Raw genomic sequence first — 24,314 nt, 5'->3', positions numbered from 1 at the left:
ACTTCAGATAAAACCTACTTGCCTTCCCTGGACCGGATGGGTGGCTGGTCTGTTTTCTTTTTTGCCTCTGATATTCTATGGTTGATTAGGCCTTTGGGGAACCATACTGAAATGTACGGTAAAACAATCTCCATCAATCGCTTTCCTCACAGATTTAAAGTTATAATGTGGGCCTAAAACACTGCAGGCTTGTCCAGGTTTGTTAAAAGAAGATGTCCAGCGCTAGGCTGCTGTAGAGAGAGGCCCAGGTGACAGTGAGCAGTTACTGCTAGGCACGTCAGCGAGGCCACCTTGGGCCAGCCTGCCCCGCCAAGCCTCCAGCTGACTGCCAGGCAGGAGTGAGCCCCGGCGAGGCCAGCAGAGGAATCGCATCACGAGAGCTCAGCCCAAACTGCCAACCTACAAATGATGAACTAACAACTGCGTGTCGTCATAAGGCACTAACTTTGGGGGTGGGGTTGTTACACAGCCATAAGTTGCTTATTCATTCTCACATGAGTACCAATTTTAGAATATTTCCTTCTTCATTTCACATACATTCATGTTTTTATATAGATTACATAAAATGTTATAATGCTTTCAATCAATAGGATATCATAAATGATATTTTCGGTTCACAATCTGTTTTGGATTCTATTTATCTGTTTAATGGCTGTATAATATTCTTTGGAGAAATCATACCTAATTAAACATTTCCATTCAATTAGATATTTATGTTGTTTCCAATTTTACACTGTCATTAATATCCTTGGTATCAATATATTCAGACAAATAGCACTGTCCTCTTTTTGATTATTACCTGAGAATAAATCCAATGAGCTTGACTGATGCAGTGGTTCTTAAAGAGGGCCACCCTGGCTATGAGAGGGATGCTGGAAACTTGTCAAGGCACATTTGCCTGGATGACTTTATTGGCATTGGTGGGCAGAGCCAGGCAATGCATGGGACACTCTAACCCAACAGAGGACTGTGCCACATCCAGTGTCCTGTTGAATGCCATGCACTCAAACTCATGAAGCCAATTGATAGCCCAGAGCCTGACTCTTACACTAAAGCTTTCAGGTTCTCCCCGACCTGGGTCTGTGGAAGATTAAACTCCCCTGCCCCCTTGAATTCGAGGCAGCCATGGGACTGGCTTTAGGCAGTGACATGTAAGCTGGTGCGATGTTCCCAGTTATGATTGGTCCATAGTCTGGACTTCGGTCTACATTGGAGATGCTACAGCAACTCCATGTATAGAGGCATTGTTAAGTCTTACTATGTTGTTATGCTTATTACACATTCCTTTTGTTTCTTTGAAGTATTGTCTTGAATTCTTGAAATCATGTGCCTAGATAAGTTATATTACCCATGACTTCATTTCAGGATAATAAAGGGGGTGTCACAAAATATTTACTATGAAAAAGAGGGCATTAGGTCCAATGAGCTTGAGGATCACCGTATTATGGGTCAAAGGACCTAAACTTTTTTGTGGCTTCTGCTATACATAGTAAGTGTAAAAATCGAACACTGCTAGCAACGGGAAAATGGGGGAAATTAACTTTGACTAGAATTAAACTTAAAATGATATAGAAATCAAGGTCAGTTTCACTGACATCACTAGGATTAACACATCCTTTGTTTTTGTTCATCTGTTAAAGTTATGATGGCTCTAACTCCATCACCCTCTTGTTACAAGAGCAAAAACATTCCCAGCATTAAAAATTGGTCCGATTCTCACCCCTCCCCTCATACCTTTACTTGCTTTATTTTTCCACATTGAATTTATTGCTACCTGAGGACAGAGAGCATTACAACTTGCTATTGGTTTCTTGGCCTTCTGCTGCCTGGAAGGTAAGTGCCAGGAGGTCGGAATTTGTTCATCTTTGTGCCCTCAAACAATGTGCAACACAGAGATAGGAGTTGAGGAATCTTTCTTAAATAAGTGAATAAATAAATAAATCTCCTTCTTATGTTTAGTATCTCATCTGATCTTTTCAATTCCTTAATAATTTCCTTTAACTTTTGTCTCTACATCCACCTTTCTGATTTAAGCAACTTAACATTGGGAAAATCAACTCGTTTTAACTAGATTTAAAATTAGAAGAACATAATAACTCAGTTTAGGTGCTAAACTTAAAAGACAGACACACTGGGGCCTAGCTAATATCACAAAAGCAGATTCTTCAGTTTAGATCTTTGCTCCTTTCTCTTTACTTTTTGCTCCTTGCTTTTGGAATCATTCCTCTTTTTCTAGGTCATGAGACAAGAAAACCTGATTTTTTAAAATGAGTTTATTTTCTGCTATTGATGCCCCTTGGTGGAGAATTAAGTGGTTGAAGCTATCAGCTACCATGGGGTTTGGGCAGGACAGTCTCTAAATTCAGTAGTTTATTTGATAAATGACCAGGGGGAAGCAAAGGTAGATCAGTCACCCTCTCAACTGAGCGTGCAATGAAGATGTGCTTTTTTTGACCTCATGTATGTGTTCCTGAATACATTATAACATATAATATATATAAATTATATAATAAATGATAAATTAAAAAATATAAATAAATTATATAACATTATATAAAATATATAATATACTATATTTATATATATATATAATTTTAACTTTCTATTTTAAAATAATTATATACACAAAAAGTTGCAAAATTAAAATAGAACAGAGAGGTTTTATCTAGTCATCACCCAGATTACCCCAAAAGTGATATCTCACGTGCAATAATGATGATCAAAACTAGGAAATTCAGTAAAATTTGTATACATTGAATGTTTTAGTTGTAATAGAGATTTCATTATTTAAAAATGAACCCAGTAGTAAAATAAACCCATTTTATAAAATAAAATATATTTCCTTTCAATACAAGTAATTACATCCTTATCTAGGTCTGGTGTTTTGAAAACTTACACCAGATTTTCTAAAGACAACCTGTGAGGTTATTTCTTTCCAGGCGATTGTTTCTGTGGTGGTGGTGTTTTTGTGGCTCTTCACACAGTTCTCTTGTTCAACATGTGAATACTCTTTATTTTCTTCTATTTACTTGATAAATTCCCAGGGATTGAGTCCTGCTGCACCTGCTCAGGAGTCCCTTTCTTAAGAGAACTCCAGGGGACTAAGCAGCCAGAACAGCTACGTTCTTGCCTTTTGTAAAAGATCCCATCTGCAGAAGGAATCAAGCTAATCTACAGCCAGCATTTGGAAGCCATGAGCCTGAGCAAGGATGCAGAATAATGACATCACAAACATGCATGTGTAATGAATATCCTATGCATCAGGGGACACTGATTATGGAGCATCAATAAAAATTATTTTTTAGGTCGAATGGCTTTTCAAGGCATCTAGGAGGCAGCTAGCATTTCTACATGCTGAGTATTTCACTGATTTATGCCAGCTACAGTGAAACTTGGATTTAAAAGTCTAACAAATAGTATCTGCTACCAAGGCAGAAACGCTTAGAGTCAATTAGGATAGCAAACACGGTCTCTAAGGAAAAGCCAGCAGATGTCATCCGCTCTATAACAGGACAAGGCAGGCAGTGAGGCTGCACTCAGGTCTATACCACGTAGGGCGATGGATTCACTCAAAGTGGCAGTACTTGTGGCAATGGGGTCCCAAATCATGCCCTAGGCAGGACTGGCTATGGAATTTGGGACCCGGGGCAAAACAAAAATGCAGAGTCCCTTGTTCAAAAATTATTAAGAATTTCAAGATGGTGAGAGCAGAGCAGCAAACCAAGCACAGACCCTTCTGAGCACAAGGTCTTGTACGACTGCACAGATTTTGCCCCACGAAGCTGGCCCTGGCCCTGAGGGTCCCAGGAGGATGGGCAGACACAAATGTAACTGCGTGTTCTGTGTTTTTATTACAGCTACATCTGGCAACTCAAGGTACCTTAGGGCAGCTCAGGGGTCACCCAGGGAGTGAGGCTGCAGAAAAGGCCAACTGGACATGGTCCTCCACTAAGGACGTTATTTTCCTCTTTTAGATGCTGGATATCCCATCAAGGTAAGATTTCTTAGACAACAATCTGTAAAGATTCCCTGGCTAGAAGGAAAGAAAAAGAGAGAAAGAGAGGAAGGAAGGAAGGGAGGGAGGGAGGGAGGGAGGGAGAGAGGAAGGGAGGAAGGGAGGGAGGGAGGGAGAGAGGAAGGGAGGGAGGAGGGAAGGAAGGGGGAAAGAAAGAAAAGAGAAAGAAAGAAGGAAAGAAAGAAAGAAAAGGAGGGAGAGAGGAAGGAAGGAAGGAAGGAAAGAAGGAAGGAAGGAAGGAAAGAAAGAAAGAAGGAAGGAAGGAAGGAAGGAAAGAAAGAAAGAAAAGAAAGAAAGAAAGAAAGGAAGGAAGGAAGAAAGAAAGAAAGAAAGAAAGAAAAAGAAAGAAAGAGAAAAGAAGGAAGAAGGAAGGAAGGAAGACAAGGAGACAGAGAGAGAGAGGGAGGGAGGGAGGAAGGAAAGCAAGAGAGAGGGAGGGAGCGAGATTGATTTCCGTGCAGAAAATGAAGAAGTCACTTTGATGAGCACAGAAGTACAGATAAAGGTTCAGAAGGCTCTCTTTCTCCCAAACCTCACACATGGAGCTCTTGAGGAGAACTTTCAATAGTTAGATGCTGCAACATCTGGTCTTGAAAGAATTAGTGCCAGCTCTGTTATGGGTCAATGGATTTGGAAAGAGAAAACTAAAACGTCTGTTCAAACTACCTTGGTCAGCTTTTCTAAGAGTGCATCATCTCAAAGTCCCTCCAAGTTCCCCAAAATGAACGAGCACATTTTGTACATGCTTCGTATCGATTCTATCCCCTAAGCAGATCTTCGAGCTGTCCCCCTCCCGCTATTTCCGATGCCAGCCCCCTGGCCTGGGCAGCACCTCCTTCCTCTAGGCTGAGACTCGGTCCCAAGCCTGCTCTTCCTGCCCCACCGATGGCCTTTGCAGCCTTCACTAGGCCGGCCTCTGCCTACCTCTGGTCCCATTTCACACACCTCTCTTTGTTGCTGCCATCATCAGGGGTGATTCTGGGTATAACTCCCCATCTGTAGGTCTCTGGGAAGGTCAGTTGGAACTATGTGCCTCTGATTCTGCTGGGTCAGGCAGACCCTCAGCCCATGCCCTTGTTCTCTCTCTCCAAGAGGCCCTCAGAAGAGGAAGGCAGTTTCACCTTTCAGGAAAGCCGAGCTGCCATCTGCAGCCTGGTCACCCCCGTACCGGCTGCTCCTCGTACCCCTGCTCTTGCAGCCAGATCTCAGGCCCTTTTTGTTTTTTTTTAACATCCTTATTGGAGTGTAATTGCTTTACAATGGTGTGTTAGTTTCTGCTTTATAACAAAGTGAATCAGTTATACATATATCCCCATATCTCTTCCCTCTTGCGTCTCCCTCCCTCCCACCCTCCCTATCCCACCCCTCTAGGTGGTCACAAAGCACCGAGCTGATCTCCCTGTGCTATGCGGCTGCTTCCCACTAGCTATCTGTTTTACATTTGGTAGTGTATATATGTCCATGCCGCTCTCTCACCCTGTCACATCTCGAGGCCCTGCAGTTGGGGTGACCCAACCTCTGATCTTAGGAGTACCTGCACTGTGTTTTTTCTGGCAACTCAACATCTCCACCTGCTGATCACTAGGGTTCACCTACAGCCAGAAGTCTGGGGCCCCAGGGAGAATGTCCTTTCTGGTTTACTGTGCGGTTCTTTCCAGGAGCAGAGGAAGTCCAGGTTCTGCAGCCTGAGGTCCAGTCCTCACCCAACACCATACTTGTCCCAAAACCCCATTGTAATACCTGAGGTCCAGCTCATCTGGGAGAAGAATCTGGAATTCACCCCAGTGATGGGGGTTGGGAGAACATTAGGGCTGAAGAGTAAGGTGTGGGTGTGCGTGTGGGTGTGGCCTTTATTCTCTTGAAGAGGTCTCCCTCCCTTTCTTTGTTACTCTTTCTTCCTCCTCTTCCCTCCCTCACTTTTTATATTTAAGGGAGGGACTATTTCTTTTAATGGTTTTAAATAAATTTGATATTTTTTTAATTTTTTGGAAATTTTTAAAAGCTTCAAGCCATATTATGGTCTTAAATAAAAAGTAAATGTCTCCTATCCAATCCCTTACCTCCAGGATCTCACTCCAGAAATACCCATTCTTAAGTAGTTTTTGTTCTCCTAGAAGAAGAAGCTTCCAAATGTCAAGGTCAAACAGATTCTTGTGTTATGTTTTAGGCTGCTTCCTATTTGGGACATGCTTTTTATTGAGCAGTTTTATTTTTCCTGGAGTCTTAATGGACTATTTCTCCCCTTGTTTCAAGAAGAACCATATGCCTTTTCCATCATCACTAAGATCTCCCTGCTTCTTAATCATTCTATTTGTTGACCCGAAATCATTTCCTTCTCGAAGTCATTCTTTTGATCCTTCTGACTTCCTGTTCTAATTTGGACTAATTGTGTTCTAGGCCTGCTACACCACTACTACCGCAGGTATTTCTTTATAAAGAAACTCCTCTTGGATTAGCTCCAGAAAGCATAGATGTCTTTCTAATTCTTAATTCCTTTTATGCTTTTCTCCAGTTCATCTACAAGTAATATTGTTCAGAAAGTGCATGGCAAGGTAAACTTCTTGAGCATTTGAATATCTGTAAATCTGGCTCATATTTGATGAATAATTTAGCTAGCTATAAAATTTTACGTTCAAAGTAACTTTCTTCTGAATTCTAAAGGCATTGTTCCATTTTATTTCAGACCCTGGCCACTCAAAGTGTGGTCCACAGACCAGCAGCGTCAACATCACCGAGGAGCTTGCTAGAAAGCAGAAATGCGGACCCACCCCAGAATCTGAATGCGAACAAGATCCCTAGGAAAGTATGGGTGCAGTGGAGTTGAGAGGCGCTGCCCCAGCCTTCAGCGCTGCCGCTAATAGGGCTGAGGTCAATCTGACTCTCTTTTCTTAGTAAATAATCTGATGTTTCTTCAGTCTAAAGTTTGGCGGCCCTCTCTTCGTCCTTACTTGGTGATCTGAAATTCTCCAGGCTGTTTTCAGGCTCTGCCCTTTTCTGGTGGGTCCTGCCAATTTCAAGACTTGTGACTTTTTTCAGATCTGGGAAATTGTCTTCTTTTATTTCTCTGGATTTGTCTGCCTTTCTGTGTTCTCTGCTCCCTCCTTCAGGAATGTCATCAGTTTCCTAGACATGATCATCCAGCTCTCTTAGCCTTTCCCTTTTACTTACCTTCACTTAGTTTTGCTGATCTTCATCCTAAGAAGTTTTCTCAAATTTATCCTTTGGCCTTTATATTGGATTTTTTAAGATTAAGCAAACATATAATTTTAATCTACTATGGTTCTTGGCACTATGGTTACTGTGGTTTAATGCACTATGGTTCTCTGAGTGCTTATTTGTCAGGGCAGGGTGTTTTCGTCTTACGGATGCAAGGTCGTCACACATCTCCAGGGATATTAATTGGTTTTTGCTTCTCCCAGTGCCACTTATTCTATTTGTTCATATTGCTCCTTCTTTCATGTGTTATGGTTTTCCCTTAAGTTTCTGATCATCCTAATTAGATAACCTGTATTATGGAATTACTGTTCATTTGCTTAGGTGTGATGACAGTACTGTGTTTTGTAAGAAAATGTCCTTATTTTAGAAAATGAATGTTGAAGTTTTTAGGGATGAAGTGTCTGATGTCTGCAACTTTCAAATGGTTACACACACACACACACACACAAATATGTGTATAAAGAGAATAAGAAAGAGACCACTTAAATATAGCAAAATGTTAACATTTGGAAGTAGAAAACATGCCCAAGTGTTATTGCACTAGTCTTTCAATTTTCTCGTGAAATTTCCGTTTGAAATTTTCAAAAGTTGGAAATAATAAGAAAAACAAAACAAAATATCTGAATATCATTGGGAAAATACCCCTAGGGGCCTGAAATCCCTAAGGAATCAGCTTTCTTACAGGAAACTAGATACATGCTTGGTTTTTAAGCAAGTCAGGCTGTAGGTCATTTGCATTTTTGCATATATGCTCTTGGAGTAATAAACAATGTATGCAAAGCCTCTGACTGATATTCCTTAGGAAATCTGCAGATTAAGAAGGGACCTGTCCTAGTGTACCTCTAATGAAGCAAAAGAAAGTTATAATGGGATTTCATGGGTGTGGGCAGTAATTGGATTTGGTGAAGGGTATAATTAAATTTCACCAAGGGCCTACAACCTCTGCCCCAGGAAAATAATGAAAGGGTCAGAAGACCTTCTATCTTGCTTAAAGGGAAGTATGTAAAGCCTGCAGAAACTCTGAAGCATGTGCCTGCTCTGTCCACATCTCCTCAATCATGGGACAGCAGCTCTAGTATCTTCAGGATCCCTAAAGAATCCCACCTTCAGACAGAGGGTTGAAAGCCCTGTAAGTAATGGAAGAATACTATGAAAATTACTGACCGGTTTCTGTCCCCGGTCTCCTGAAATTTCTATCTCCGCTTCGATAAGTGGAATCAAAACAGAATCCAGCCCAGAGAGGGATAGCCTCCCCAGCATGGGCTGATTCCAACACTCAAGTGGAAGGCCAGGTTGACCAGTGGAGGGTAGCTAGCGCCATCTTCTCCAGCATTGGGTGGATGCCAGGCAGTCTGAAAGCTCTGGGTACAAAGCAGGGCATGTCAACTGTAGGTTTCCTGGTAGGCTGTGTCGACTGGCAACAAGCAGGCGGGCTCACCCCACTCCTTCTCCAGCAAATCTCAGTCTCCCACCCCAGGAGACTAAGCCCTCCCTGGGCAACCGAAGTGTCCTTCCTACTGTAGGTTTCCAGAGCTGTGGCAGATGCAACTGCTGTAGTCAAGTTCTCTGATGTGGGGAGGATGGCTGTCCTGCCATCAGACAAGCCTTCAGAGAAATGCCTGGCTCTCTGCCCCAATCCCCCTCCTGCTCTCCATCCCTGTGACTCAGCATCTCTCCAGAGACATCCAAAAGAAACAACTCCCACTTCCATCAGTGTTCCCTTGAGTTGATCCATCAATTCCATCCCATCTGCTTCCCATTCTCCAGAAATTTATCAAACTCCTTTGTCTTCTGATGGCCCCTCTACCACTGTCAATGCCCCTGCAGATCTGTTCCCCTCTATTCTTTCTTCTAGTTATTTCAAAAGGATTGAAGAGGAAAGAGCTGCCTTGTTGGTGTTCATGCCATCATCCCGAACCAGAAGTCATCCCCCTGGTTTTTAGTCCTCTTATCTATGGTGCAGTGCCTAAGTATCTTCTTTCCTTCTAATTCTGGATGTTGTGGGAATGCTTCCCCGCTCACCACCACCTTTAATCTTTCGTTTTCTTAGCAATAAAAACAGGAAGGGCATCTGCCTTATCTTAGGGCACCACTGCGCAAGAGTTAACACAGAAGGCCTGAGACTGCTATTCTTGGAAGGGTGTGCTTGCAAGGATGCCCTTGGCTGGCATCTGGGAACCTGGATGTGGGGAGGGTTCCCACCATTCTGTGACTGACAAGGGTGGCTCTCTGGGCCTAAACACTTTGTGCAAACAATACGGTTTGTGCTGAACACCTGTTTTCTGTCTGAAAGTCTGGAATTCTAATATGTGCTAGGCAGAGGGTGCCTATGTGACCAGCCTCCAGTAGAAACCTTGGATGCTGAGTCTCTGATGAGCTTCCCCGGTAAACAGCGTTTCACAGGTACTGTCACAATTCACTGCTGGAAGAATTAAGCATGTCCTCTGTGACTCCACTGGGAGAGGAGTCTTGGAAGCTCATGCCTGGTTTCCTCCGGACCCCGCCCATGTGCCTTTTCCCTTTGCCGAGTTTGTGTTTTATCCTTTGGCTACAATAAATCCTAACCATGAGTATGACTATATGTGGCATCCTGTGAGTTCTCCTAGAGAATTATCAAACCTGGGGGTGGTCTTGGGGACCCCTGATCCACACCACTTATAAAATCAGTGTTTCCAGCTCTTGATAAGCTTTGATCATAGCTTGAGGTAGTATTTTTCCAGCATGTGCCTGGAAGATATCTATCTGGAAAATTGGCCAAAGAAGGCCTACACAATCTGGTTTCTTGAAGGTATTTTTTAAAATTTATTTATTTAATGTATTTATTTTTGGCTGCGTTGGGTCTTCGTTGCTGCGCGCAGGCTTTCTCTAGTTGCGGCGAGCAGGGGCTACTCTTCATTGCAGTGTGCGGGCTTCTCATTGCAGTGGCTTCCCTTGTTGCAGAGCACGGACTCTAGGTGCGTGGGCTTCAGGAGTTGTGGCTCGCGGGCTCTAGAGCGCAGGCTCAGTAGTTGTGGCGCACGGGCTTAGTTGCACCACTGCATGTGGGATCTTCCTGGACCAGGGCTCGAACCTGTATCCCCTGCATTGGCAGGCGGATTCTTAACCACTGCGCCACCAGGGAAGCCCCACAATCTGGTTTTAAGGTCTCTGGTGATCCCCTTTCTAGCAGACTGTGAAACTGGACCATCCCTGGCTTCCTTCCTCAGCCTGGGCCTCAAAACCCTGCATGGGTGCTCTGCCTCCTTGTGATGACACACGTCCTCCTGAGCAGGCAGCTCAGCCTCCCTCCAGCCCAGCATCCCTGCATCCCTGCCCTCCACGGTCCAGAGTCCCTCGTTTTCACTGCCCACGCTCCCATTTATATGACAATAAGCAGGCTGTCCCTGTTTCTCCTCTGCTTCCACTTCGCTTCATGGTTAGAAATTGTGACTACTCCCATAACTAAATTAAACAACCTTTCCGTAGTGTCTACAAGCTGGAGCTTGCAATTAAAGCACTGAGTCACAACTTCAGGGTCAAGCAATGTCGAACCACACGCTTGAGTTTAAAATATACTCCTGAAGAGAAAACTGTTGAAAAACCTCACACACTTGGATTATCAGCTGAGATGGAGAATGTGAGTTGGTGCCATGTCTGATTACTGAATATTCTTAAGGAGTGATTTTTAAAACAACATTTAGGTAGGAGGGAGACAGAAGAAAAGCAGTTTTTAATCCAGCCCACATTAAATGGCAATTCTTAAATAACTGCTCCCAAATAATTTACTTTACTTTACTCATAGTATAGTCTTGGCTCCCTTATCAAATATTAGTTGAGCATATATGCACTGCTTTATTTCTGAGCTCTTGATTCTGTTCCATTGGTCGATGTGTCTTTTTTAATGCCAGTACCATACTGTTTTGATTACTACAGCAGTGTTCTGCACAGCTGGGGAAGCTGGGTCCTCACTCACATGCTCTCATTTTCCCCATGGGAGAAACCACCAGCCAAGAAGGTCTTTTTGTCCTTTAGCTGTGCCACCCTGGGAGAGGAGTAACGCAGGTAAAGTGAAACTGTTCCTCTTACCCTCTTCAATGTGTTCAATCTCAGAATTTTTGTTTGTTTGTTTGTTCCAACAATGTGCTGGAACTTCTCCACTGGACTCCTGGACTTTCACAAAGGAACTCTCATCCATGAATAATTGTCAAAACTGGTGTTCTTTGGGGGAAAGATGGCAGAAAACGCCTCTTCCACCATTTTGATGACGTCTTAGAATAAGTTTGTCTATGTCTACAGAAAACTTTGTTGTGATTTTGGTAGGAATCTCGTTATATAAATGTATATAGATAGATAGATCAGTTCTGGCAAAATGGACATCTTTCCTGTGCAGTCATCCAATCCATGAATATATTTAGTATGCCTCCCCATTCACTTAGGACTTCTTTGATTTCTTTCAAGAGCATTTTGTAATTTCCAGCATAAAGATCCTATACATAGCTGTTAGATTTACATCTATGTATTTTATTTTCTTTGAAACAATTGTAAATGAGATTATATGTTTAATTTCAGTTTCCACATGTTCCTTAATGGTATATAGAAATCTGGTTGATTTTTGTGTATTGATCTTATTTCCTGTGGTCTTGCTGAACTCACTTATTAGTTCTAGAATTTTTTTGCAGATTCCTTGGATTCTCTGTGTAGACAATGATGTAATCTGCAAATAAAAACAGTTTTCATTTCTTTCCCTTTTAATCTCTATGTATTTTATTTATTTTTTCTTGCCTGATTGCCCTCACCATAACTTCCAACTCCATGTTGAGTAGCAGTGGCACCAGTGGACATCCTTGACTTATATCTGATCTTAGGGGGAAAGCATTCAGTGTTTCACCATTAAGCATGATGTTAGCTACAGTTTTTTTGTGGATACTTTTTTATCCACAAGTTGCAGAAATTCCCCTCTATTCCTAGTTTGCCAAGAGATTTTATCATGAACCATTGTTGGATTTGGTCAAATGCTTTTTCTGTGTAAACCAACATGATCATATAAGTTTTTTTCTTTTTCAGTCACTTGATATGATGGATTACATTGATTGACTTTTGAATGTTGAAGCTGCCTTGTATACCAGGAATGAATTCCACTTCTTCATGGTATATAATTCATTTTATACACTGCCAGATTTAATTTGTTAAAATCTTGTTGAGGATTTTTGTATCTAAGGTCATGCAAGTTTTTGATATGTAGCTTCCCCTTTTTTGTACTCTCTACTTTTGGTGCCAGAGTAATACGAGCTGTATAAAACCGAGTTGGGAATTGTTTCCTTCTCTTCTATTTTCTGCAAGAGATTGTCTAAAATTCTCCTTTAAATGTTTGATAGAATTCTCCAATGAAACCTAGACCTGAAGGTTTCTTTGGGGGGAGCTTTTGTATTATTATTAAACATTAAATTTGTTTTCTATTATAGGACTACACAGGTTGTCTATTTCAAGTGGCTGCATTTGGGTCTTTGTGGTTTTTGAGGAATTGGTAATTTCTTCTAAGTCATCAAATGTATTAATGCAAAGTTATTTTCTAGTATTCTCTCATTATTATTTTAGTGGCTGCAGGATATCTAGTTATATATTTTTTTTCATTCCTAATACTGGTTATTTGAGTCTTCCTATTTTTTGTCTTTGTCATTCTTGCTAGGGAGCTAACAACTTTATTGATTCTTTTCAAAGAATCAGCTTTCTGTTTCATGGATTTTTCACCTTTTTCAATTTCATTGATTTGTGCTCTTTTCTTTGTTAGTCTCTTTTTTATGCTTGGTTTATGCTTATTTTGCTCCACTTTTTTATTTTCTGGAGGTGGGAACAAAATCTTTGATTTGAGACATATTCTCTTTTCTAAAGTAAGCATTTAATGCTATAAATTTCCCTCTAAGCATTGCTTTATCTGCATCCAACATTTTTTGATATGTTATGTTTTCATTTTTATTCACTCTATGTATTTTAAATTGGACCTTACAAACTCTTTGGAAATAGCCTTCCCAGTAGAATCTATATGACTCCATATGTAGAAGAAGTAGTTTTCTTAAGCCAAAAAAAGATATAGTTCAGCATCAAAGATCAGCTAGGAAATAAATAAATTAACACCCCCTCAATTCAACTACTGCAAAAATCAAGTGCTTAACAGAAAAACACCTGCCAATTAAGTGAAGACATCAGATGAAGATAAAACATATAAGGCATTTCAGATTTCTGGATAACTCTTGATCTTGAAAATTATGCTGTTTAAAAAGAATAAACATTTCCCGAATCTTACCTGCAGCACTACACCATTGTCATCTTCAAAAGTTACAAACACATCTGTGTCACATCTTAAGTCTGAGATTTGGTTTTCCATCATGTAACCCTATTGCAAAAAAAAAGAAAAGAAGCAGATTTTAAATTTGCAGTCCCATCATTATAAAGGACTAACATTTTCTTTGAAATTAAATACAGACAATTGAAAAAAAGAAAATAAGTCTATTTCTCCTACCCAAAATAGCCATTCTAAGAATTCTGACCCATCCCATGAGCTTTTGGTCCATAAATATTATTTGAGGGTATGGTCTTTGTTGGTAGTAAAAACATTTGAAAACAGTCATGTCACATTTTTCCAAAATATTTCAACAAATTATGCTAATTTTTTCTCTCTCTCTTCCAAATCTTATGAATTCGAATTAAATGTCAAGGTATTTGTGATTACACCCCACAAGATGCAGGAGAATGATGCCTTCCCCACCCAAACCCTTTTTTAATTAGCAAATATACCTATGATTCTTGCGAGACAACATAAAAAATCCTAAATTGCCACTCTGCCTCTTCATGTCATTAAATATTCTGCATCATAAATATACACTCCAGCTTCCAGCTAGGTTTTTACTTATTTTCTTTTCTCACTTCCTGAAATCCTTATTTAAATGGCGGTAGCCTGTGCTCCTTTCCAAAGTGGTGAAGTGTTTCCGCACACACACTGGGAGAATCAGCTGCTCCAGAGAAAGCTGATCAGCCCCAGGCCAGACGTGGAGGGAGCAGAGTTGCCCGCGTTTGGCCACAGGCCCTTCCCCTCCTCAAGGCCTCTGTGCTCTCTTTCTTCCAGCCCATTGTCCTCCCCCTTAACTCTCAGAATCCTTCCCACTCTCAGAATCTGCTTCCAAATCAGCCCTACCATGTAAGTTACATCACAGGCGGCTGTCGCATCACCTCTCCCAGGAGTATGTGCGCTTAGCACTTTGGCTCTGTCTAGGAATGACAAGATCCAGCTCCTGTTGTAATTTTCAAGCCACATGGGCCAGGGAGGGCCACACAGGGTGCTCCCGTGGGCAGCCGTATACTCCAACCTCAAGGTACCCGTTATCCTTGGGGGACCTGCTTCATTTCTGAAAACGGCCACTTGAGTCACAGAAGCGGGCACTCTGGGTTCCCACTGCCTGCAGAGCCTGAAGTCCTGTGAGCAGCCCTGCTTTCCTGTCCCGGGAGCCATCCTCTGATGCCCCGCTGCTTCCCCTGGTCCCCCTCAGCATCACGGCAGTCCGCGCAGGCCCTCTGCGCGGTGTTAGTTTACAGAAGCAAAGGCATCTTCACAAACCCTCAGGAATCCTTCGTAACTTTCATAAAGGTAAACTGATTATATTTATGGAAACATAAATTGGTGGCATTTCCAGCCTGGAGAAGTTCAGCCTTGCCTCCCCTCCCCCATCATAACCACAGGGTAAACCCCCTCATCCCCGGGCAAACCACATGAGATCAGGTTCTGACTGAGTGTGATCAGGCCCCAGAGTGTTTCCCCTGCAAGGGAGAAGCTGACTCACTTTCACCACCAGCATTCTACCATTTATCGAGTATCTGCCACGAGCCAGATAGTGAGCTGGGTGCTTGACCCAAACTTCGTTTTCTTAGTTCACTTAATCCTTTTCCTCCTCTCAATAGCCCTGTGAGGTATGCGTTACCCCATTTTACAGATTAAGAGAGTAAGGCTCGAGGGTTATGTTGGAATGTTCTTGAATAACCCCTCAAGTTCTGGTACGGAAAAGATGAACGTGAGACCTACCACCACAGACTTGGGAAGAAGCTGTTATACATAAGAAGCACACCTGCTAAAGGCTCAAAATAATAATTTTGAAGAAATAAAGTACTTTTCCTTGATTATTTTGCTCTGGTCTCTTCCAGCAAGAGAGGGAGAAATAGGTTCTCTGTTGTTCTGACATTTCTGAACTATTCACACCCTGCCCTGGAAACCAGGCCATCAGGGCTTTAAAACAGCCCGAGCAATGGCTCACTCAAAAAGCAGCACAGTGGAGGAGCTTCAAGATGGCGGAAGAGTAAGACGTGGAGATCACCTTCCTCCCCACAAATACATCAGAAATACCTCTACACGTGGAACAGCTCCTACAGAACACCTGCTGAATACTGGCAGAAGACCTCAGACCTCCCAAAAGGCAAGAAACTCCCCACGTACCTGGGTAGGGCAAAAGAAAAAAGGAAACACAGAGACAAAAGAATAGGGATGGGACCTGCACCAGTGGGAGGGACCTGTGAAGGAGGAAAGGTTTCCACACACTAGGAAGGCCCTTCGTGGGCAGAGACTGAGGGTGGCGGAGGGAGGAAGCTTCGGAGCCATGGAGGAGAGCGCAGCCACAGGGGTGCGGAGGGCAAAGCGGAGAGATTCCCGCACGGAGGCTCGGCGCCGACCAGCACTCACCAGCCCGAGAGGCTTGTCTGCTCAGCCGCCGGGGCGGGCGGGGGCTGGGAGCTGAGGCTCGGGCTTCGGTCGGATCGCAGGGAGAGGACTGGGGTTGGCGGCGTGAACACAGCCTGAAGGGGGCTAGTGCGCCACAGCTAGCCGGGAGGGAGTCCGGGAAAAGGTCTGGACCTGCTGAAGAGGCAAGAGACTTTTTCATGCCCCTCTGTTTCCTGGTGCGCGAGGAGAGGGGATTCAGAGCGCCGCCTAAACGAGCTCCAGAGACGGGCGCAAGCCGCGGCTATCAGCGCGGACCCCAGAGACGGGAGGAGACGCTAGGGCTGCTGCTGCCGCCACCAAGAAGCCTGTGTGCGAGTACAGGTCACTCTCCACACCGTCCCTCCCGGGAGCTGGTGCAGCCCGCCACTGCCAGGCTCCCATGATCCAGGGACAACTTCCCCGGGAGAACGCACAGCGCGCCTCAGGCTGGTGCAACGTCATGCCGGCCTCTGCCGCCGCAGGCTCGCCCCGCCTCCTCTGTACCCCTCCCTCCCCCGGGCCTGAGTGAGCCAGAGCCCCCGAAGCAGCTGCTCCTTTAACCCCGTCCTGTCTGAGCAAAGAAGAGACGCCCTCAGACGACCTACACGCAGAGGCGGGGCCAAATCCAAAGCTGAACCCCGGGAGCTGTGTGAACAAAGAAGAAAAAGGGAAATCTCTCCCAGCAGCCTCAGGAGCAGCGGATTAAAGATCCACAATCAACCTGATGTACCTGCATCTGTGGAATACCTGAATGGACAACGAATCATCCCAAATTCAGGAGGTGGACTTTGAGAGCAACGATATATATATTTTTTCCCCTTTTCCTCTTTTTGTGAGTGTGTATGTGTATGCTTCTGTGTGTGATTTTGTCTGTACAGTTTTGTTTTTACCATCTGTCCAACAGTTCTGTCTGTCCGTTTTTTTTTTCCTTCTTTTTTTTAGTATAGTTTTTACCCCATGTTATCATTGGTGGATTTGTTTTTTGGTTTGGTTGTTCTCTTCTTTCCTTCTTTCTTTCTTTTTTTAAATTACTTTTTAAATTATTTTTTAATAATTATTTTTTTTTAATAACTTTTATTTTATTTTATCTTCTTTCTTTCTTTCTTTTTTTCTGCCTTATATTCTGAGCCTTGTGGATGACAGGCTCTTGGTCAGGGCTGTGCGTCTGAGGTGGGAGAGCCAAGTTCAGGACATTGGTCCACAAGAGACCTCACGGCTCCACGTAATATCAAATGATGAAAATCTCCCAGAGATCTCCATCACAACACCAAACCCAGCTCCACTCAACGACAAGCAAGCTATAGTGCTGGACACCCTATGCCAAACAACTAGCAAGACAGGAACACAACCCCACCCATTAGCAGACAGGATGCCTAAAATCATAATAAGGTCACAGGCACCCCAAAACACACCACCAGACGTGGACCTGTCCACCAGAAAGACAAGATCCAGCCTCATCCACCAGAACACAGGCACTAGTCCCCTCCACCAGGAAGCCTACACAACCCACGGAACCAACCTTAGCCATTGGGGGCAGAAAACAAAAACAACAGGAACTACAAATGTGCAGCCTGCGAAAAGCAGACCCCAAACACAGTAAGCTAAGCAAAATGAGAAGACAGAGAAACACACATCAGATGAAGGAGCAAGGTAAAAACCCACCAGACCTAACAAATGAAGAGGAAATAGACAGTCTACCTGAAAAAGAATTCAGAATAATGATAGTAAAGATGATCCAAAATCTTAGAAATAGAATGGAGAAAATAGAAGAAACGTTTAACAAGGACCTAGAAGAACTAAAGAGCTAACAAACAGTGATGAACAACACAATAAATGAAATTTAAAATTCTCTAGAAGGGATCAATAGCAGAATAACTGAGGCAGAAGAACGGATAAGTGACCTGGAAGATAAAATAGTGGAAATAACTACTGCAGAGCACAATAAAGAAAAACGAATGAAAAGAATTGAGGACAGTCTCAGAGACCTCTGGGACAAAATTAAACGCACCAACATTCGAATTATAGGGGTCCCAGAAGAAGAAGAGAAAAAGAAAGGGCCTGAGAAAACATTTGAAGAGATTATAGTTGAAAATTTCCCTAATATGGGAAAGGAAATAGTTAATCAAGACCAGGAAGCACAGAGAGTCCCATACAGGATATATCCAAGGAGAAGCATGCCAAGACACATATTAATCAAACTACAAAAATTAAATACAAAGAAAAAATATTAAAAGCAGCAAGGGAAAAACAGCAAGTAACATACAAGGGAATCCCCATAAGTTTAACAGCTGATCTTTCAGCAGAAACTCTGCAAGCCAGAAGGGAGTGGCAGGACATATTTAAAGTGAAGAAGGGGAAAAACTACAACCAAGATTACTCTACCCAGCAAGGATCTCATTGAGATCTGACAGAGAAATTAAAACCTTTACAGACAAGCAAAAGCCAAGAGAATTCAGCACCACCAAACCAGCTTTACAACAAATGCTAAAGGAACTTCTCTAGGCAGGAAACACAAGAGAAGGAAAAGACCTACAATAACAAACCCAAAACAATTAAGAAAATGGTAATAGGAACATACATATCAATAATTACCTTAAATGTAAATGGATTAAATGCTCCAACCAAAAGACATACACTGGCTGAATGGATACAAAAACAAGACCCGTATATATGCTGTCTACAAGAGACCCACTTCAGACCTAGGGATACACACAGATTGAAACTGAGGGAATGGAAAAAGATATTCCATGCAAATGGAAATCAAAAGAAAGCTGGAGTAGCAATTCTCATATCAGACAAAATAGACTTTAAAACAAAGACTATTACAAGAGAAAAAGAAGGACACTACATAATGATCAAGGGATCAAACCAAGAAGAAGATGTAACAACTGTAGATATTTATGCACCCAACATAGGAGCACCTCAATACATAAGGCAAATACTAACAGCCATAAAAGGGAAACTGACAATAACACAATCATAGTAGGGGACTTTAACACCTCACTTTCAGCAATGGATAGATCATCCAAAATGAAAATAAGTAAACACAAGCTTTAAATGATACATTAAACAAGATGGACTTAATTGATATTTATAGGACATTCCATCCATAAACAACAGAATACACTTTCTTCTCAAGTGTTCATGGAACATTCTCCAGGATAGATCATAGCTTGGGTCACAAATCAAGCCCTGGTAAATTTAAGAAAATTGAAATCATATCAAGTATCTTTTCAGACCACACGCTATGAGACTAGATATCAATTACAGGAAAAAATCTATAAAAAGTACAAAACACATGGAGGCTAAACAATACACTACTTAATAACCAAGAGATCACTGAAGAAATCAAAGAGGAAATCAAAAAATACCTAGAAACAGATGACAATGAAAACACGATGACCCAAAACCTATGGAATGCAGCTAAAGCAGTTCTAGGAGGGAAGCTTATAGCAATACAATCCTACCTGAAGAAACAAGACACATCTCAAATAAACAACCTAACCTTACACCTAAAGCAGGTAGAGAAAGAAGAACAAAAATACCCCAAAAGTTAGCAGAAGGAAAGAAATCATAAAGATCAGATCAGAAATAAATGAAAAAGAAATGAAGGAAACGATAGCAAAGATCAATAAAACTAAAAGCTGGTTCTTTGAGAAGATAAACAAAATTGATAAACCATTAGCCAGACTCATCAAGAAGAAAAGAGAGAAGACTCAAATCAATAGAATTAGAAATGAAAAAAAGAAGTAACAACTGACACTGCAGAAATACAAAGGCTCATGAGAGATTACTACAAGCAAGTATATGCCAAAAAAATGGACAACCTAGAAGAAATGGACAAATTCTTAGAAATGCACAACCTTCCAAGACTGAACCAGGAAGAAATAGAAAATATGAACAGACCAATCACAAACACTGAAATTGAGACTGTGATTAAAAACCTTCCAACAAACAAAAGCCCAGGACTAGATGGCTTCACAGGCGAATTCTCTCAAACATTTAGAGAAGAGCTAACACCTATCCTTCTCAAACTCTTCCAAAATATTGCAGAGGGAGGAACCCTCCCAAACTCATTCTACGAGGCCACCATCACCCTGATACCAAAACCAGACAAAGATGTCACAAAGAAAGAAAACTACAGGCCAATATCACTGAAGAACATAGATGTAAAAATCCCCAACAAAATACTAGCAAACAGAATCCAACAGCACATTAAAAGGATCATACACCATGATCAAGTGGCGTTTACCCCAGGAATGCAAGGATTCTTCAATATATGCAAATCCATCAATGTGATACACCATATTAACAACTTGAAAGAGAAAAAACATATTGTCATCTCAGTAGATGCAGAGAAAGCTTTTGACAAAATTCAACACCCATTTATGATAAAAACTCTCCAGAAACTAGGCATAGAGTGTCTTACCTCAACATAATAAAGGTGATATATGACAAACCCATAGCCAACATCGTCCTCAATGGTGAAAAACTGAAACCATTTCCACTAAGATCAGGAACAAGACAAGGTTGCCCACTCTCACCACTATTATTCAACATAGTTTTGGAAGTTTTAGCCACAGCAATCAGAGAAGAAAAAGAAATAAAAGGAATCCAAATAGGAAAAGAAGAAGTAAAGCTGTCATGGTTTGCAGATGACATGATACTATACATAGAGAATCCTAAAGATGCTAACAGAAAACTACTAGAGCTAATCAATGAATTTGGTAAAGTAGGAGGATACAAAATTAATGCACAGAAATCTCTTGCATTCCTATACACTAATGATGAAAAATCTGAAAGTGAAATTAAGAAAACACTCCCATTTACCATTGCAACAAAAAGAATAAAATATCTAGGAATAAACCTACCTAAGGAGACAAAAGACCTGTATGCAGATAATTATAAGACACTGATGAAAGAAATTAAAGATGATACAAATAGATGGAGAGATATACCGTGTTCTTGGATTGGAAGAATTAACATTGTGAAAATGACTCTATTACCCAAAGCAATCTACAGATTCAGTGCAATCCCTATCAAACTACCAATGGCAGAACAAGAACAAAAAATATCACAATTTGTATGGAAACACAAAAGACTCTAAAGAGCCAAAGCAATCCTGAGAAAGAAAAACAGAGCTGGAGGAATCAGGCTCCCTGACTTCGGACTATACTACAAAGCTACAGTAATCAAGACAGTATGGTATTGGCACAAAAACAGAAATATAGATCAATGAACAGGACAGAAAGCCCAGAGATAAACCCACGCACATATGGTCACCTTATCTTTGATAAAGGAGGCAAGAATATACAGTGGAGAAAAGACAGCCTCTTCAATAAGTGGTGCTGGGAAAACTGGACAGCTACATGTAAAAGAGTGAAATTAGAACACTCCCTAACACCATACACAAAAATAAACTCAAAATGGATTAAAGACCTAAATGTAAGGGCAAACACTATAAAATTCTTAGAGGAAAACATAGGCAGAACACTCTATGACATAAATCACAGCAAGATCCTTTTTGAACCACCTCCTAGAGAAATGGAAATAAAAACAAAAATAAACAAATGGGACCTAATGAAACTTAAAAGCTATTGCACAGCAAAGGATACCATAAACAAGACCAAAAAACAACCCTCAGAATGGGAGAAAATATTTGCAAATGAAGAAATTGACAATGGATTAATCTCCAAAATTTACAAGCAGCTCATGCAGCTCAATATCAAAAAACGACCCAATCCAAAAATGGGCAGAAAACCTAAACAGACATTTCTCCAAAGGAGACATACAGATTGCCAACAAACACATGAAAGAATGCTCAACATCATTAATCATTAGAGAAATGCAAATCAAAACTACAATGAGATATCATCTCACACCGGTCAGAATGGCCATCATCAAAAAATCTACACACAATAAATGCTGTAGAGGGTGTGGAGAAAAGGGAAACCTCTTGCACTGTTGGTGGGAATGTAAATTGATACAGCCACTATGGAGAACAGTATGGAGGTTCCTTAAAAAACTAAAGATAGAACTACCATACGACCCAGCAACCCCACTACTGGGCATATACCCTGAGAAAACCATAATTCAAAAAGAGTCATGTACCACAATGTTCATTGCAGCTCTATTTACAATAGCCAGGACATGGAAGCAACCTAAGTGTCCATCGACACATGAATGGATAAAGAAGATGTGGCACATATATACAATGGAATATTACTCAGCCATAAAAAGAAACAAAACTGAGTTATTTGTAGTGAGGTGGATGGACCTAGGGTCTGTCATACAGAGTGAAGTAAGTCAGAAAGAGAAAAACAAATACCGTATGCTAACACATATATATGGAATCTAAAAAAAAAGAAATGGTCATGAAGAACCTAGGGGCAAGACGGGAATAAAGATGCAGACCTACTAGAGAATGGACTTGAGGACACGGGGAGGCGGAAGGGTAAGCTGGGACAAAGTGACAGAGTGGCATGGACTTATATACACTACCAAATGTAAAATAGATAGCTAGTGGGAAGCAGCCGCATAGCACAGGGAGATCAGCTCGGTGCTTTGTGACCACACAGACGGGTGGGATAGGGAGGATGGGAGGGAGGGAGACGCAAGAGGGAAGAGATATGGAGATATATGTATATGTATAACTGATTCACTTTGTTATAAAGCAGAAACTAACACACCATTGTAAAGCAACTATACTCCAATAAAGATGTTAAAAAAAAAAAAAAAGCAGCAGAATCAGCACCAGAATCCCACCATCTCTCACAGAACAGGCACTGGAATCCCATGAATGTAAAGATGCTTTATGTTCCTGTGTTAGTTCTTCACGTGGAATATAATTTATTTCTCTTCTAGATGATGAAACTCAGCTTTGAACACCCCTCCTCATTTGAAAATTTAGTAAAACCGTGTGACTGTTATCCTGGTGATTCCAGACTCTCCAGGGCCCTGTCAGAGCCCAGGTATCAAGGCTCATGGCCCTCACAGAGCTTGCAGGCAACTAAAATGAAGCAGCAGAGAGAAAGGCCAACCACTTGCAAGGCATCGGCCAAGGCCAACACATCGCCTCCAATCGCCTGAAACTACCAGGGGCAGAGTTATGATCTAATTTCCTTAGAATAGGCTGGAGACGCCCATCCTCATAAAAGTCTAAATCCTTGGGCTAGCTGAGGTGACCCATTTAGAAACTAATTAGGTTCAAAAAAGTCATGGTCATCCTTGTTCTGCGTGAATGTGTCTGACAGTTTAGGGAAAGACACGCCACGTCGAGAAGTTCCTGACTGGGGACTTGCTTTCATCTTCCTGAGGAACTTAAATTCTGAATGTGGAGCCCCTAACTCTTTGGGGACAAACGAGTATAAGCAGTGTGTGTGTGTGTGTGTGTGTGTGTGTGTGTGTGTGTGTGCGCGTGTGTGTGTGTGTGACACTTTCTAATTAAAAAAGAACTTTTAAAATGAATTCCTAAAAGCAATATATAAGCACTATAAAAAAGAAACCCACGAGAAAAAAAGGAAAAAAGAAAAAGTCATCCATAATCTCATGATGTGGGAGATAAAAGGATGCCTGAGAAAGAAAGACCCTGAGAAAAATGCTGGTCGGGAATGGGGGATCAAAAGGATGGAGGTAGATGTTGCAGGGATGCAGGTGGGGAGAGCCCCGGAAACCAAAAGAGCAGATCTGGGCAAAGGGAGCCATGGAGTGTTCCAGAGGGAGGAGAGACATGACAGCATGGGAGGAATAGTCAGAGGAGACTGAGGAGGGAGTCGGGGGTGAGGAAAGCCAGAAACAGGGGAGGAAGCCAGAGGAAAGTAAGAGGGCTGGATTTGGGAAAGGAGGAAGAACGCTGACCTCGTAGTCACCCACAGCACGTATGGGTGGCGAACTGAGGGACAGTCCTGGGTTCTGAGGTCGGAGACACCTGCAATGTCAGGTCGTCACTCAGCACCTCCACGAGGCTTTACAAACCAGCACCACAGGATGAGCTGAGAGAAAGGACAGCCGTGAAGGCCATTGCTGAGGACTGATCTTACGTTCTGTGTTACACAGGAGCTCTCTTTTCCACCCTTCACAACAGCATCTCGGCACTCTGGTTTTAGGGATGAGGAAGCCGAGGGTCCCTGAGGTTTTCCCACTCCGCTCCAGCCTTCCCTGAGGTTTTGCAACACTGATCCCTCTGTCTGGAACACTCTCTCCAGATCTCCGGGCGGCTGTCTCCCTCGCCCCACGCCCGTCTGGACCACAGGGAGGCTGTCTCTGGTCCTTCTGTCTGAAACAGCTCCCTCGCCCACCACCATCACTCCCTGTCTCCTCACTGCAATCTATTTTCCATCATAGCTTTTCATTCTATTATAATTA

At 42.1% G+C, this 24,314-nt stretch overlaps 1 protein-coding gene across 1 annotated transcript in view; it reads right to left on the bottom strand.

Annotated features, from left to right (window-relative positions):
• ACOXL (acyl-CoA oxidase like) overlaps positions 1-24,314 on the bottom strand; it is a 287,130-nt gene that overhangs the window by 50,955 nt on the left and 211,861 nt on the right. Inside the window, exon 10 of the mRNA XM_082426944.1 lies at positions 13,512-13,601. Within this exon, the coding sequence (XP_082283070.1) occupies positions 13,512-13,601 (90 nt within the window). The remainder of the gene's footprint in view (positions 1-13,511; positions 13,602-24,314) is intronic.

Source organism: Balaenoptera physalus, assembly GCF_965194825.1.
Source record: "Balaenoptera physalus genome assembly, chromosome: 15".
Taxonomy (NCBI): domain Eukaryota; kingdom Metazoa; phylum Chordata; class Mammalia; order Artiodactyla; family Balaenopteridae; genus Balaenoptera; species Balaenoptera physalus.
The sequence above is the reverse complement of the archived record's forward strand: the minus strand, read 5'-3'. Positions and strand labels throughout refer to the sequence as shown.